A 17,793-nucleotide genomic window follows, 5' to 3' on the forward strand; every position below is an offset into this window, starting at 1 on the left:
AAATCCCAGATTGGTGTAAGTGCTCCCTGGCTATGTAATCATGTCTGCAGCACTGTGCCCAATGATGTGGGTAACCCTCACTCAGCAGTGAAAGACCAGTTTAAGGCTAGCAGTCATTAAAAGATTTGAAATGCAAGTCTGTGGTACCAATTTCACCAGCCACATGGATTTTTTTTTTTTTTTTTTTTTTTCCCCCACCTCTAGCTAATGAGAATTCAGTCTACTACAGCTAAAGAAGCAAAGGCAATGTAGCACAGTTGGTAGCATCTACAAAAGTGAATAAGGGACAAAAATGGAGGGAATTTTTTAAAAAATGTGGGAAAGAATGTAAATTTAAAAGAACAAAGTAGGGATCCAAAAACATTTTTGAGAATCAAATATTTGTGCATCCATCTATCTAACCATTCTGTGATCTAGGGAGCAAAGCTGTCCAGGCTTGTGGTATTAGCTGTCAGCTTGGATCTTGGTGGCAGCCTGTCCACAGACACAAGTGGGACAAGACCTCTGTAGGGCTAGGGTTGGCATGGGTTGCTTCATGTTACCTGAGACGTGCTGACAGCGCAGGCTTCCTTCTCGCTTCCCACAGATTGAAGACACTTTGACTTAGCTTAAAGCCTTTATTTGACCTTAAGTCAGGCTGAATATTATACTAGTGTGAGTAAGACTGTTTAACTTCCAAGCTGTCATTGTAAATGGCTCAGGATGGAGTTGAATAGTATTTTTATGTTATAAATGAGGAGGATAAATCTGACAAAGCTTCCCTCTGCCACCCTCAAATTCATTCTACTTCACCTCTGTTCAAGTTTTATATTCACACATATCTGGATTTAGTTTTTATTCACACATATCTTGGAATTATGCTTTGTCTGAATTTTATATTTTTTTAGCAATGCATTAGAATCAAATCAAAAGTTGAGTAGCAATATTTACACCTTTTTTATAAGACTACTGCAGTTTACATGCACGTAGGTAGAAATGTTGTAATAGTTTGAGATGACATCTTTTAACTTTGAGTCAATATCAGAAAATTCAAATCATATTTACCTTTCATGACTTGAAATTAAATTTCTGCCTTTCAGTTCTAATCAGTTGTAACTATGTATCAGCTGTTTTGCATTCACCTATGACTGTTGAACATTTAAGATGAAAAGTGAGGTGGACCAATGATAAAAATGGGAATGAGTTTAGAAAATGAAAATTTTAATCCTTTGTTTACAGCAAAAAGAGCCATAGAGCACTGTAACTAATAAAAGTATTAAGTGCTTCATCAGATTAAAGTGTTTAAAGTTTTAAATATTTTAGATATCCGTCAAATATAGCTGTTGTCTGTCCTTGACAGAAGCACCATCGTCTGCTGAGATGCAGACCTGTGACCTCTAGATAAGTTTCTATACACAGAAAAATATTTATCTTTATACTATGACCTTCCATGCACAAGACATGAGCCATAGATTTGTTTCCTAGGGAACTAGTGGCTGAGAAAAATCTATAATTAGATCTGTGGGTTGTTTGCTACAAATGGGAATTGGGTGCTAAGCAGGTTCTTAAAGCATCCAGAAGCATTACATTGACTTCATATAATGGAACATTTTTTTTTTTTTTTAAATGCTCTTCATCATAATATTGCTTTTTTAATATCTTCAATTTTTTAAAAAAACTAAATGCTCTTGATAGAGTACTTATTCCTCTACGTTCATCTTAACCTCAAAGTATTCTTAGAAGTCTAGACTCCACAGGTTGTTAGTTAAAGCCAAATAAAATTAGACACAATCTTCCAACAAATTTCTTCAACTTAAACTGAATCTTAATTTTCAAGACTGTTTTTAAGTGAATAATTCTCACCAACTCCATTTTTCTCACTTTATTACTTCTATTCCATTCTTCAGGTTGGCTCTGCAACCTCAGTATCTCATTTTGCAATTCCAATTACTCCACCCGGCTGGAAGTTCCCACTTAATCCAAATCTTGATTTCTTTCTTTGCTGCGTGCATGGATCTAAAGATAACATTTGTAGCTAAATCTGTGGGCAGTAATTGTAGCTGCAGGGAAAGAAAATGACTAGCGTTTTTTGCTTTGTTTTGTTTTGTTTTTAATATTCCCCGTTCAGCCCAGGGCAGACTTCTCTAGACCTTATCAGCAGTTTATTTTAGCCAAGGCACAGTACAGCCAAAATGGGCTATGTTTCTTCCAGTCCAGTGCTAGATCAGACAGCCTTATGGTTTTCTGGATGCTGCAAAAGTGGCCTTGAATAATAAAGTGAAGACTTTGATCTTATGGGGAATAGGCAATACTGTGAAATACCTGGAAAAAGATATTGTAAATTGGCTCTATTCTCTTTTTCCCCTACTCCTTGAAGACATTGCTGCTCCATATGTGCTGGTTACGTGTTGTGTATTCTGTCCTTTGTCCTGAATTTCTGCAATGAGAAACTCTTAAACATTGTCTCTGCATTTCTGCCTTTTTAGATCAATGATAGGTTTGCAATAAACCCCCTCTATAAGTCTAAATAATCCTTTTATTATTTATTTTTTAAAGGATGTTCTTTGAGATTTTCTTAATGTATTATAGTCAGGCAGACTTTTCCTAATAACTGTAGCTTTGTAGCTTCTTCATCTAGTTGTCACTCAAAATATGGTGGTCCTCAAATTCTTTCAGCTAAGGGGGTGTATTGCAAGTTAGTAACCTAAGCAGTAATTAAAATATGATTAAATGGCTACTGGTAGGCCAAATCAACCAGTGAAATAACCAGGCCTTCTGTGACAAGCAATACTTCCAGGTAATTCTCCTTTGAGATTACAAAAACCTGTGTTCATAAATTCTGTGCTGCCAGTAGGAGGAAATTATTGTGTTCTGACTCTAGAGTTTGCTGATACTTATCTGAAATCAACTACTACTTAAGAAAAAGGGGAAGTGAAAATTATTTGTAATTAATCTTCTTGCTCTTTATAAATTAAGAGCAAAAGAAGTTGAAGGATTACCTGCTACAAAAGACAACACACATTGTTATATGTTCATAGAATTAATTTACTTCTGTCTTAAAGCAAATGCTCACTGGTACTAGTCTGTATTGGTCAAATCCTCAGGTTTGGTAGATGAAGTCTGCACGCCCCAGTGCTATGGCTGATTCTTCAGGGGAAATTGTTACATCAGTGTAGAACTACAACAGTGAACCTCAGATGAAAGGGAACCACCAGGACACAGGGCTTCCACATACATAAATTCATTGTATTTCATCTGGGCACTTGTGCATCCTGCTACAAAATTGATTCGAATTTTGTAAAAGTCTATGCATAATTACAATCAAAAGCCGTTATGTTGAGAAGACATATTTTGGTTGAAGATAAAATGTCCTATTTGTGTTGATTATCCTTAAAAAGACCTTTAAAAATGAGGACTGGTGGTGAAATTACTTCACCAATTGTTCATATGCTATATAATTTTCATACATTACAACGTTACGTTGAAATATTTATCTGTAGTATTTATTAACCTTCGCAAATTTCAGATTCAGAATTGTTTGTGTTATATGGATTAAAACTTTGCACTTGCACTGGTGTAGCAAAATAAAAGTTGGTATAGTAACTTCATGAAGCACAGCCCCAGTGCAACAAAAAATTTAGATGTGTCATCTGCATTTCAAGCACTACAAGTTCTATTTTCTTCATTTACCTGAAGTTCTAAATATGTTACCTGATAAGAGTATTCATTTTTTTTAGATTGCTTCAGGCAAGGAACGTTTGTACAATTTGTAGCTCCAAATCAGTCTTGCAAACATGCATCAAAAGTATGTTAAAACTACATACTTTAATTCTCACAATGGTGTTCCTAAATGTGACACTTCCTAATGTTTTCAATGACAAAGCTCATAGTTAAGATGCTAAAAAAAAACAACCCTGTTATCTTGAGAATATCATTGTAGGATTTTTCATTTTCACAATTAATTTCAGTTTCAACTTTTTTTTTTTTTTTTTAATTCCCACATTGCATCTGTGACGGTGTAAAATTTTCCATGGTTAAGGTATTTGAACACCTAGTGCTCAATACTTCAAAAATTTTATATAGCTATTAAAAAGGCTTGTTTACAGATGCATTTTACAATAATAATGCACGTTGTCTTTTTGAAGAACTTTTTTTTTTTTTTTCCTGTAATTTCCAAGAGTTTTAAGAGGTCTAATACAAAAGAGTGTAAATAAGAAATAATTGCTAGTCTTGTAATAGTACTTTTACCCAATAGTCACCTTTCTACATTTAAGTGCAAAAATCCAAACATTTTTTGGTAATATGTTTTTCCCAGTTAAAACTGAGTCTTTGAAATCTGACGCAGGATTTTACAGTTAAACTATCTTAATTACGGCTTTCTTTGCTGAGTTAAATCAAATCTTTCATATACATACACATTTTGCTTTCTCTAGAAAATTCTAGGACTGTCAACAGCATCAAGCAAAAATATTGTAGATGATGACACAGAAACACTGTTCACTGTTGTTTTCTCCAGCTTACAAACCAGAACCTTCACCTTGACTTTGACTGTTTTCCTACATCAGTTATCACTGGAGGTTGGGTCCGTGTTGTGTATTCCCATGGCTGGTCACATTTCCTTTTTCATTCTCTGCTTGTGGTTTCAAAAGTGCTGCTCTAGTGCAAGCACAAATATTAGAATTTGAGTGATTGGCTGATGTGCTGCTTTAAGCTTTGGGGTTACAGTGCATGGTCTAGGAGATTTATACAGCTTTGAAAATCTTGCCTCATAAATAGACTGGTGACTGAAAACTGATCTGGAACTATTTTGAAATTCAGGGCTGTAATATTGCCTCCGCTACTATATTACATGAGCATCTTTAATTGCTGATGGCTCATTCTGCTGTTTACTTGAGTTTTGCAAATATTGTTCAGGCTGCTCTATACCAACCTAGCTTGTGTCTTGGAGAAAATACTGAATAGGAATTTGTTCAGATGCATTTCAGCTAATAATTATTTTTTAAGTTTGATGATTGTGAAAGGAAGTTATTGTGGACCTTAACAGCAAGGCTTGCTTTGTGAACAAGAGAAAAGCGTAGCATAAAATATATGCTGTTATTTATAGCGTGTTTGTTTTATCCCTAATTATCATGAACAATGGACAGAGTCATGTGGAGGAACTTAATTTCTGTTACCTTTAGTTATGCCAATAAATCACCTGGAAGTTCTTTAGCATCACCCAGGTATTGATTGAGTTCTGTTGTAAGCCATAGTCAGAGAGAAGGTCGGATTTGGCCAATACGTCTCCCATTGACAAAGAGCAGAAGTAGGTTGCCACGATAAACTAGTTGATCTGATCCCCAGTTAATGAAGACGTGTATTGAAAACCAATAGACTTAATAAATTATTAGATCCAGCAAATTTGTTTGAATTGCTTTAAAACCATAGTTTTTGTATGTTTATCTTATAGTAGTGAAGAAGGTTCTGAAGATTAGGGGGGTTGCATAATTATGAGAATATTTTGGATTTGTCTTGATTGAAAGATTATTTGAGTCAGAGCACAGAGCAGAAGGAGCCTCCAGCTGTAAAGAGTGGTTTTCAGTATAGCAGGACAGGAAGTGTCTGTTCAAATATTTATGTGTTGTCTAAACAATGGGCCTTAAACCATTGTTTTGCTCTTCTGGAGTACAGTGATTAAAGAAAAAAATAGTTCAGTGCTAAATATTCTGTGGATAATTTTGCTTCCTAGAAAAAGGAGGAGGCGGGCAGAAAAACACCACCATGAAAACCAACCAAAAAAAAAAAAAAAAACACAAAACTGAAAAGCACGCTGGAGGCAGCTTAACGCTCCAAAGTGAAAAATATTAGGATTGGAACCAAATGTACCTCTCTGAAGGTGGCATTCATTTTCTAATTAAAATGGAAACTAATATATTGTACCTCTAATTCAGACAGTGCCAAGAACTAAGAAATTACAGAACTGATTGCAGCAAACACCTACTGAGACTGGTGAACTCAGATGGTGCTGTTAAGGACGCAATTATTATGGCTGCAGAACTGTAAAGTCTCTCTCAGGGGATAGTGTGTTTTTTGTACTTCTATTTCTCTTCTTCTCTTGAGAACACTGGTTAGCTGTTGTGGTGTACCTGTAACAATAGGGGGATCACAATGCTGAAATGAGTTTAGCTGGAAGGGATACATAATGTCAGGTGGAAAACAGGACTTGGTAAATATGTTTTGGCTATGGTTCAGCAAAAAGCAGATCCTGTCAGCTAAGTAACGCTCTGTTTTTTTTTAAAGTGCCTCTTAGTTGAGCCCCATACTCATCTCTGCTTTTTTTTTTTTTTTCTTTTTTTTTTCTGATTTTTCAAAAAGAATGCTGTTCTGTCTTCAGTGCTGTATAAGGGGTTCTGACAAAGCTAACATGGATCACGTCTGTTTTCAATATGTTTATTCTCCAGTGCACCCTTCACCCATGGGAAAATGCTGTTAACCCCTGTTGAGGTGGGGAAATGAGTCATGTCCAAGTGCATCTGTGCTGTCAGTTGGGTCCTGGGGGAGGAAATAGCCTTCACACGTCTGTATTATTGTGGGATGTTCGGTGAGCGTCTATTCTGTCTACCCCATCTGCCCACGTTGGTTTGTTTTGGAAAGGACCTTTGAAAATCAGCTAGTCCAATACCCTGAAACAGGCACTAGTCCGGGTTTCTCAAAGCCCCACCCAGCCTGACTGTGAACATTTCTAATGGTGAGGCATTCACTGCTTCTCTGAACACCCTGTTCCAGTGTCTCATCACCCCCAGATTAAGAGGTTTTATATGCAACGCATAGCTGCTGTCATATGGTGCAGATTTTTTTCAATATTAGAACTTGCACTGAAGCACTGAAGGTCTTAAAACTGTGAAAAAAAATATGTAGATAAGCATTTCAATCTGTAGGTAGTAGCAACTGTGGGAAACTGAGCTTTTTTAGAAATGTAGAAATAATGTCCCAAAGCAAACATTCCAGCAGAAATAATTTGGCCTTGCCTGTAAATTGGGAGAGCATTGCTGTGTAATATGTTGTAACCTAGGAAATTTTCATACCAACAGTGCTGTGTTTTAGATGGCATTCAGAATAGCAGTCTTGCCAGAGATGTCAGACAATCCTCCTGTTCTTGCTTCCTTGCTCTTGCTGAAGCACCAAACCATATGGCAAATTAAGCCTGATTTGTATTAAACTTTTCATTGTACTGAGCTTAGTGTGAACTGGGAAATGCACTTTCTTTGAACTATGCAGCCATTATATAAGCTTCCTTAATTAGGAGATGTTAATGTTCTTCTTTACGTTCCTGGGAGTATGTAGCTCCCTCTTGTGGCTAATTAAACATTTTAAAAATATCATACTGAAAATTACTTTTTATATTACCACCGTTGCACTTGAACAAGTGATGCAACGGTATATGGAGCATCTCTATGGTTTCTTAATACCCCATCAAGCATGAGTTGCTGTGCAATAACTAGATGCCCAACTGACTAAATAGATAGGAGAGAAGCCTCTGCACGTGCTTGAACCAGGACTGTGCCTGCTTCCTGAACCTTTAAAAAGGCTCAGCGGACACATCCTGTCATTTAGAAAAAAACCCTCTGCTTTCTGGTAACTCCACTGATCCCATACATTGTATGCTGAGGAATGGTTGCAGTTAAGGTTGGGATGAGATATGGGATGCACTGTAGCTCCAGGGAGTACAAATCTTTCAAGTACCACATTAGGATGTATTGCTAGCAAATTCAAGATTAAGGTCTTTGCCAGATTTGGAGTAAAGAGTAAGTTTTCTCTCCAGTCAGCCTTGCAGGGATGCTTCTTACTGCTATTATTATTACTCTTCTGCCTTTCTATCTAGTGTGAAGAAGGATCTGTATATAATTATCTGGAATTTGTCTTATAAATTCCCTTGCAGAATATCAGTAATGTCCATGAGTTGTTGTGCTTTCTTTCTATGGCTTCTTGCAGCTGGGGCTTTTGGCCTATTCTGTGTCTCAAATTTGTGATGAACAGTTAGGAAATGTTAGATCGCTGTGGTGGGATAGGACTCTTGTGCAAACATCTCTGAATTAGATTTTTGTGCTGGCCTATGGCTGAAATGGTGCCTTTCAAACCACTCTTCTTATATTGGATGTAAAGGAGCACTTCTTGTAATAAGTCTCAGAAATCAGGACAAAGGACAAGCAATTCAGCTTTTTCCTACAGAAGTGAGCAATAGTCATGACACTGCTAAATCATGAGCATAATAAGGAAATAAAAAAACACACTTTTAAACTTGATGTAATGAACAAAACTAGAGATTGGTCAACATATGTATTGAATATTGGGTAGCTTTCAGCCATTAAGTTTTGATTTCATCACAGAACCTTAAGTGCAAAGTTAGTTTGCCCTTTATTCACTTGCAGTGTTTTTTGCCTCTCTGTTTTGTCATGACATGCTCAAAAATACACAAGAAGAAAAATTCATCTATTAGCATTTCTGACGAGGAGGAGGAAGGAGAAAAAAAAGGTGAAACAGTTTTTTACTTTGAAATTTCTCCATTTCCCAAAGGGCTTGAAAATTGAAACTTTATCTCTAAAATGCTGATTTTCTATTTCATAACTAGTGGGTATTTTTTTCCTCAATTAAAATAAAGGAATAATGATTATGGAGTTTAGTCAAAATCTCCCTGCTCAGTAATCTGCCAACCAGTGTTGCTGAACCCACAGCAATAGGGCAACAAACATGTATTTCCTCAGGGACATTATTAAACACCCCGCATATTGATTATTGCAAAATGGGCACAGGTCCAGATTTCTAATGCCCCTTGTTTCTTCCGGTTCCTGAGCTGTGATTTAGACCAGCATATAAATACTTGACTTAATGTTTCTGTGGAAACATTAACAATATAAAATTTCTAGAAACAAAAGAACACGAAACAGCAGTGGGAAAGAATGGCTTGGCAAGATTGTCAGCCTTAAAGGGCAAGATTATTTTATAATCCTTCTAGATTCTGGTGTGCAAGTACAAATTTGCAAAGCATGTAGTTTATAGAAACATTGTGTAGCTATGCAAGTTTACATATGCTACTGTCAGTAATGTAAGACAGCCTTGAAATCGGATTTTTAGGGATTTTTTCATATGGGAAACAAGATATTGATAGTAAGCAGGAGTTTCAGTACACACATATGTATATAAGTATCCACACGTTTGGAAAGTGGAGGAATTCCAACTGTGTGACTAAGCAGAGTTCTGGGCAGGATACCCAGATATTTCTGTGAGGAGATTTTTCCTTGGTTTAAAATCCTGGGAAAGGAATAGCATAGAAGAGAATGAGAAGGGGGGGAAAAAAAATCCCCAAAGTCATATATTAGTCATATATTCTGAAATTACTAAGATTGCTAATAAAAAGGGATGACTAATTGGAAAATAATGTGTGATGGCTATCTGCTATGATAAGAGTTGTCGTGAAATAAGTATGCTTTATGCCATTTGGTGGAATGTGTCTATTTTTTTTTTTTTTGCTTGTAGGATTTCTTCACAGCTAGTTTATCAATTTAAATGGGAAAAAAAAAAAAGAAAAAATTAAATAAAATGTCAAATGCTAGACAGGGAGTGAATACAGTAGCAATGGAATAATAGAAATTTTAAGTAGTGAAATAGAAGAGTGTGAAGATAAGATATCAACTGCCTAAGGACTTGACTAGCTTTTCCATGGTTTAACACAAGAATTGCAGAGTGTTTTCTGAATGATAGAAACCATATTTTATATTTTCATATTGTTGGCAGGGAATATGCCTCAACATTAGGATAAAGATTGAAATTGCTTATGTGGGTTTAGAATGATTTTATTTTATTTTATTTTTAGAATATGGCCTGTAACTTCTTGTTTTCTGCTGTGCAGGTCATCAGGAGTGAAGCGACTGAGGGAGCAAAGTTTCGACTCTCTGGTAAGGGAGTAGATCAAGACCCGAAAGGAATTTTTAGAATCAACGAGATCAGTGGGGATGTCTCTGTGACCCGAGCCCTTGACAGAGAAGCAATTGCCAATTATGAGGTGAGTGCTCATAGCAATAGGATCTCTGCCTCTCTGTTGGTAATACATACTTTAAATGTGTATTAGCTGTTGAAAAAGACTACAGTTACTGAAGGCTAAACTGTGAGACGCTGTCCTAAAAAAATTCCAGAAGAACCGTTTATCCTTTGGAAATTGTAAATGTGTGTATTTTTACGTGCAATTGAAACTCTACTTAGCTTTCTGCATGTATTTCTGTCATTTATCTTCAGTAGAAGTACTGTCTGAAATTCATGTATGAATATGATTTTTGAATACAAAATTATGTTTGGACAAAAGAAGGTATTTTGGGAAGTTGCCTCTAAGGTACTACATGGCTATACTTTCTCCTTTTGATTGTCAAGTTGTCAGTGGAATATACTATTCACCTCTATTTTGTAGTAATGGATATTTTTAATTGAGCTGCAGAAGATCCTGTTAATGTCAGCAGATGCATTGTCAAACGTGTGTCTTCAACAAAGATTTTATGAAGGATTCCTTTCCTTGTCAATAAAAGTTACGTTTCTCCTCACTGAAATACAGCAAGTGATCTTGGAAATCTGTAAAAATAACTGCACCATGATGTCTTGAATTGCGTAGTATAAATAGAGGATCTGTCAATTCATGTTTTTTATCACTCTGGAAATGTGTACTCAGTTAAATTGTGTCTTGGCACTTCAATATAGATCAGAAGTTGGATTCAAAATGCTCAGTAGATTTGTGCATTGCCACTTCTGCCCCAGCATAGCAGATCTGATCTCTGCATCATCATGCAGAAGGGAGTGTGTACTGCTCCAGCCCATGCAGGGCTTGGGATCTGCTGACAGTTCTGATTGCTGTCTCCAACCTCTTAGTTTTGTCTTCTGCTGTGTAGTAATGACTACTTTTGCTTTCAGTGCTGTTCCTCTGGAAGAGTTTGCTAGTTCGATGGCTAGTCATGCTTGCCCAAAAAGCATTGCTAAAATGTACCATATGTTGATTTTCAACACTTAAACATCTATTTCTCATCTGGGTTTACAGTGAAATGTATGTTAACCACTTGCATAGGATTTATGGTAGCCACTGCTGTCCTTCTTAAAAGAGAAATGTTGCAGTTTCTCTTTATAATACTGTTCCTCATCTTCATTTTCCAGCTGTTTCCTATTTTATCATAGTGGCTTTCTACCTTAATGTATTGAGTATAAACCTTGATTTTTTTTTTATTTTTTTTTTTACTGGAAAATCATAGTAGTCTTTTCAGCCTAATGCATCAAACCACAAATGGCCCTCCTATCTGATCTGGCAAAGCATACACTTAAATTAAGACAAAAAACATTTCCCTAGAGGAGTCTTTTTGAAGCAATGCAAATTATATACAAATAGTGCAGTGTAGCAGATTATCCAGAGCAATGCAAATGTATATCCTAATAGGTTGTAGTGCTTCCTAACCTGTTATATAGCACTCTGCTCAGCATGCTCACTGGTATCCTGTTGTGCAAAATGTAGCTGAAAAGTTCTGCAGAAGGAGAACCCTCAACTTGATTTAGTTTGTCTTTGAATCCAGCCTGTTGTTTTCCAATAAAGATGTTTCATGGTGTCAGGAAGGCAGCGGGATTTTCTCCTTGATTTCCTTGATACATTGAAAGATGAATTACCAAAAAGACTCAGATTTTTGTCAAGTTTTTTGAAAAAAATAAAAAATTTACTTGCTTCCCCTGCCCTCACAGTATTGATTTCCTGAAATATTTATTTCAAAGCAAAAGGCAAAGAAGAAAAGAATAGATCTCCATGAAAAAGTGCAAGTTCTATGCAAGCCATCTTACTATCAAGTATATATTCAGTGATGGGGCAAGGATGAAAAAATTAAATTTGTTTGAATCATTCCAGCTACACAGAAGGCTGCTGTGCATTAGCACTGATTTATTTCCTATTAGTGCGTATATACTCAAGGGATGAAAATTAAAGCAGATGTTAATAGGGCACGAAATCGAGCTTTGGTGATCACAGTATTTCATAGAACTTTGCAGCTTTTACACATCCATGTACCTCAAAGCACTTCAAACTATCTAAGGGTATTTAATCTATTACAAAAAAATGTTGTTCTTTCTACCATTGAAGGTTCAAGAGTAGTTTTTGCTGTCTTGTTTATCCTGGAGGAATATTGAAAAGCATGTAGGACTTTTTCCTATGATAATTCATTACAAGAGAAAAGTGATTAAATTACAGGGGCAACTGAATTCCACTCAGAAAACTGTTGATTGTCTCAGTTAATTGCCACTTTCCACTGTTTGTTTCAATTGTTTTATTTTTAGTAAAGGATAGAAAAAAAATAAAATAGAGTGAAAAAATCTGAGAGTTGGGGCCTGTTAAACTCTATCTGCTGCAGTCGAGTTGAATGGTAGTTGTGTGTTGAGAAGAGTTTACTTGTTTAATAGCAGAAGAAATTCAAGCCGGGAGAGGAATGTAAGGCACATGCATTAATGACCTGAGCCCTCAGCCCCCTTCCCAATACAGACTTATTTGATTCATTTATTAGTTGTTTTTTATAAAATTAGTTAAGTTGTTCAAAAGTGGACAAGGATGTTAAATTCCACTGAAATATTAATGTCAAGGGTGATTAGTTGTCATAGCAAGCCCAACCACTTGCATATTTGAAAATGCGCTGATTTCTGTTGAGAAAATGAAACTGTGTCAGAGGAGGCTGGGTGAGACAGCAGTAGACCAAAAGCCACTACAGTGAAATTTGCCATAAGTAATTATTTTTTTCTCATGTATATGACACTATGCTAATGAAATCCTATTTGCCAGTGGAAATTGGTAGATTCTTCTGGTATGCTTGTCCCTTTAGCTTTGTGGGTTGCCTCCTTAAAGGTTGGAGAATGTCAGCTAGCATCAATTTTAAATGAAAGCTGTTTATGAAGAAGTGTGAGAGGATATAAGGATGTTACTCTGCCAAGCTAAGATAGATTGTTTTAGAAAAGTTTGTAGCATTTTATTATTATTATTATTTTTATTTCTCTCTAAAGAAGTGCAGTGTAGAGCATCCTTACAGGAATTCTCTGGATCAGAGAAAGGAATGGATTTACACTCAGTAGTTTTATTTTAGGGCTAGTTTCTGCCTCTTGGTGCAACTACTAAATAATGGTCTTAAGAAAGGACTTAGGCAGACTATGGGTATATTATTGAATTGTTTCTGGCTTGTTGAGATAAACAGGTCACCTAGAGCCCCTACTTGATATAAGAAAAAGGCATTCAGTTTACAAATATGCTATCAAAAATAATGTCTTTGGTTTTCTCTCAAGACTTGAATGAATAAAACTGGTTGCAAATTTCAGGGAATGGTAGATCATTTCTTTATCTAGTATTAAAAATTACAGATGTTTAAAACAAATACAGAAAGAGGATGGATTTTCTAGTTCAGATCACTGAGGTACATCCAAAAATTACCAATCTGAGAAATAGAAATTCCTGGCACACTTCAGTTCTGCTGTCTTTTCTATTTCCACCAGAACAGGAATTTTATTGACTTTCAGCTACATCTTTAAGCAAAATATCAAAAGAATTCAGTTGTGCTAATGTCTGACGACAGAACTGAAGGATTCCAATTAAGTTGGAAGTCTAGTTGTGTTAAACATTGAAAGGAAAGGCTAGCAAATTGGGAAGCAAAATTTCAAATATGAGGCCAGTGAAGACTGGTTGTGAAACAGAGGTTATGGGTTAACCTGTTAATTAAAAACATGGAGTTGTTTTTCCAAGCCTCATATTTGCATAGATACTATGTTCATAGGCAAAGTGCTTCCATGCAAGTACCAGCAGATTGCCATGATTGAGATGACAAAAATTACTAATTTAAAGAACTATGTTTTGTTCTTTATTCAAAGCTTAGATATGTCCAAAAGATATAGGAATAAGAATCCATTAATGTTTTTACAGTTCATATATGAGATTTTGGTTAGGCATTCCTTCTTTCCTGGGTATGTCCCCGTACAGGATAAAGACTGAAACTGTATAAACTCATTTCCTATCACTTCCCATCACCATGTGATCCTTGCAGCAGTAAAATCCAGTCCTGTTAAGCATCAGTGGCGATGTGCCAGCTAGTCAATGGCTGGCTTTCAGTCAGGTGTCAAGATGCTAAAGGAAGGTGCCATCATTGATGGGCTTTTTCATAACCACAGGGTATGTGGAAGATAAATGATCAGAAAGTGATCCTTTGCAAACACAAAATGAAGAAGTTTGATAAAGACATTCAGCGACAGTGTGCAAATTAGAGCTGTGAACAAATTTACATAGGTAATTTGAACTGTTAATGAAGAGTTAGTTTTAATTATTTTTTTAAGTGAAGAGCTTTATTTGCTTTAGAAAATACTTCACAAGCAGAGGTGTGAAATCAGTTTTCAGCTTTTTTTTTTTTTTTTTTTTTTTATGACATCTCACACTTCTATGAAAGGATGCCTTGCAACTGTTAGACTGAGATATTCAGAAAAGTTATGTTACCAGTTCTGAAAAGCAAATTAGGACTATTCTCTCTATATTACTGTTTCTATACATTGGATAACAAGTAGACTGAGAACAGGCTAAAGGATTCAGATCAATGAACAGCAACCAAATCTTTAGCACGAACTGCATCAGTTCAAGTTATGAGACTGCTATTTCTGTGACTGAGCCAAACATTTACAGTGATGCTTGCAGTCCTACTGGATTCTATTTCTGTGCTTCATAAGGAACAAAACATGGAAATGCTTCAGAGGTTTGAGGAAAACTGGCTTAGTCAGGTGCCTAGGAGTATTTTCTGACAAAGATGTTCAAGTACTTGAATGTATTTTTGCATATAATGAAAGCCATATAAAAACCTAGAAGTAAACAACTGTAATTTGTCTTGTACAGAAAAATGAATTTGTCTTGTGTTTAAGTTGAGTATAGTGCAGCCACATCCTTTTCAGTATGATTTAACATACCCTGATACTGAATCTCTGCAATATGCAGCATGGAGATAGATAGTGCACACAAGCTTCTCTTTGAGAAGGAAAACCACAGATTTACTTCTAATTTCAAGACTGGTTTAAACTATATTTTTATCTTGGTTATCTGCACTGGCAGAATTGTATGAAATTTAAGTGATCTGTTCTGTCTTGAGCTGAAACCAGTTATTGCTGGGAAAGGTCAGACCTCCGTCATCTCCCAGTAATTTCCTGAAAAGGAGAAGGCACTCAGCATTCCATGGGAGGAAGGGGTTTGGTCTTGGGATGTAAATTTCAGTAAAATGTGTTTGACTTAATTAAAATGTAAACGATACACAGAGAAAATATAATAAAATAACGGTGCTCTCAAACTGCATGTGTTTACATCTGAACATCTTGGAATCATGGCAAACTACAAACTTGTCAAGGAAGAATCCTGATCATTTAGCAATGAGAAAAGATTTCACTGGGAAAAAAATGAGCAGTTCTTGTGTAGCTATTGGATTTGATTATTAACGAACTAGAAACTTATTTGTATAAATGGGCGGTAGTTAGATCAACTGACATATAACTAAAATTCTGGAAGTGAAAATGATCTCTGTAGCTTACATTATGTAAGTATACGTAAAGAGTGCATGAGATGTCAATATAAAGAAAAATATATGTTTATAATATGCTTATATGTATATATTTGACAAAATGTTCACATGTGGGTAAACTCAGAGATGACTGTTTTCAACTAATTTCATAGTCAAACTACAGAAAGAGAAATGAACACTGGCTGACAAAGTGCCATTAGGTTGTTACCAGGCAGCACTGCTTGAAGTTTAGCTGTCCCTACGTGGATTCTTCAGTAAGCAAGCTGATCAGCTCCGTACAGAAAATTCATCACTGTGAATGCTAAAAATAAAGAATTTCATGGGTAGGATCTTGGGGGTTGGGGGGGAAGAGAGAGAGAGAAAGTGGGCTGCATCTTGAAAAACTTTGAATTCCTTCTTTCATAGTTACACATGAAGGGACTGCAGGCTGCTCTGTAATCTGAGATAGGCATGATAATCTAAATTTTGCAGAGATTTATGTCTCAGAAGTTGCACTTGTGTTCACTTAGCAGTCACAGGCTGCAATTTCTGAAAATCTGTGTTGGCTTAGCTTCCGAATTAGCATTAGAAATTGATCAATTCACAACTGAAGCTCAGTTACACTACTATTATTCCAATATAGGCATTTTCATATAGGAAGAAGAAATCAACTCTGCTTTTATATCAGAATCCCTTCTACTTCTTGAAGATGCGAAATGAAGGAAGTTGAAGGTCTGCTCTGGGGAAAATGTTGCCCTGTTTTTGTGCTCCTTTCTAGAACTTTCACTACAGCCCAAAGTTTCAGAGCAGCAAAGTTTCACCACTGTTGGCACTGGGTTAGGTTGATGTACTAATGGGCCTGTGGCTGTGCAAGTTCTGCAGTTCGTGGAGCTCCATGCATTTGTGGTGCTTGATTTGAGTCTCTGCCTGTCTGTCTCTTTGACTCCTTAAAGGTCTTCTGTTGGCCTCTGTAATTGCCAAAAAAAGTATTCAGCCCCTAAAATTACATTATGTTACAGAGGACTGTAAATCTTATGGGACCTTGTTCTTCATTCACACAATACTGACTTAGTACTGATCTTTGCTTCTGACATGATTGCTCAGGACTTAGCACTGCTTTCACTTGTATGGGAAGCGAGTGAAGTAAATGGATCTGTCAACCTAAAAAAATACTTTTCATCTAAAAAGTAAGAGTGATGAATTAGTCAAAAAATGCTGCATCGTGTTCTTCTGTATCAAATGGATTTAGGTGTAGAAGACATCTAAAGAGAATGCCCTAAACTTGAGGAAAACTGGTATTATTATTATTTTTTTAAATAAAATTCATATTTTAACCTTTATTATAAATATGAGATTATAAAATGAAAGATTGTGCTTTAGGAAATTTTACTTTCATTTAACTTGAAAGCAGAAATGCAGCAGTGAGAAAACCCAGCAGCAGTCTACATCATTCAGTGAGATCTGTACGGGCAGACTCCTGAATTAATGGGGAACTTTTGGCATTTGTTGTTCATTAAAATGAAAAACAAGGTGATCACCACAACTGTGTGCATACATCAAGTATTTGTGCATATAAATTTTACACAGAATCATATTTTGTAAAACTAAGATTTAAATAGTTGCTTATGCAGCTGTGATGTAAGTGGGATGTCAAGCTACTGGGAATATCTCCTTTTTTCCCAATTTTATTATTATTTTTTTATTGGATGAAATGAAAACCTGACAAAGTCTAGTTAAAATTCATGTTGTTTTTATGTATATTCTGCCATTTTGTCTTGGGGGAATAAGATATTTATTTTGTATAAACTCTCCAATTTACCATATCTTGTTCATTTTTACTGTAAATAGTCTATTCAATACATACTGCAGATCTTAATGTTATGAGATATCAGCAGGGTACTGTGATTCATTTCAGAAATCACTAGAATCCTCATATCACTTATTGTGGAAAGCACACAAAAGTCAACAGTTGGTTTTGTTAGAGGGCATATGCTTTATTCTTAGATCTAGCTGCTTGCATGGCTTTGTCATTCCTGCTGTTCAACAACACTGTCATGTCATTTGTAGGAGGAACAGAATGAGGTTTCTTTAAAGGGAGAAATCAGCAAAGGTTTTTCTATACCCTATAACTGCAAAGAGAAGGTAGTGGGCTTGGATTTCCATGCTAAAAATAAGCCAAATTCCCAACATCAGGCAAAATTAGTATTTTCTTATTGAAGAGTAGGAGGTGGAAATGCACAGCAGTAAGAAATAAAGAATG

General features: G+C 35.9%; 1 protein-coding gene across 4 annotated transcripts in view; it reads left to right on the forward strand.

Moving 5' to 3' along the window:
* CDH13 (cadherin 13) overlaps window positions 1-17,793 on the forward strand; it is a 475,482-nt gene that overhangs the window by 213,635 nt on the left and 244,054 nt on the right. For all 4 annotated transcript variants that reach the window (XM_035336428.1, XM_035336427.1, XM_035336422.1 and 1 more), the window contains exon 5: window positions 9,866-10,018. In XM_035336428.1, the coding sequence (XP_035192319.1) occupies window positions 9,866-10,018 (153 nt within the window). The remainder of the gene's footprint in view (window positions 1-9,865; window positions 10,019-17,793) is intronic.

This window comes from Oxyura jamaicensis, chromosome 11, assembly GCF_011077185.1.
Source record: "Oxyura jamaicensis isolate SHBP4307 breed ruddy duck chromosome 11, BPBGC_Ojam_1.0, whole genome shotgun sequence".
In the NCBI taxonomy this organism is placed as follows: Eukaryota; Metazoa; Chordata; class Aves; order Anseriformes; family Anatidae; genus Oxyura; species Oxyura jamaicensis.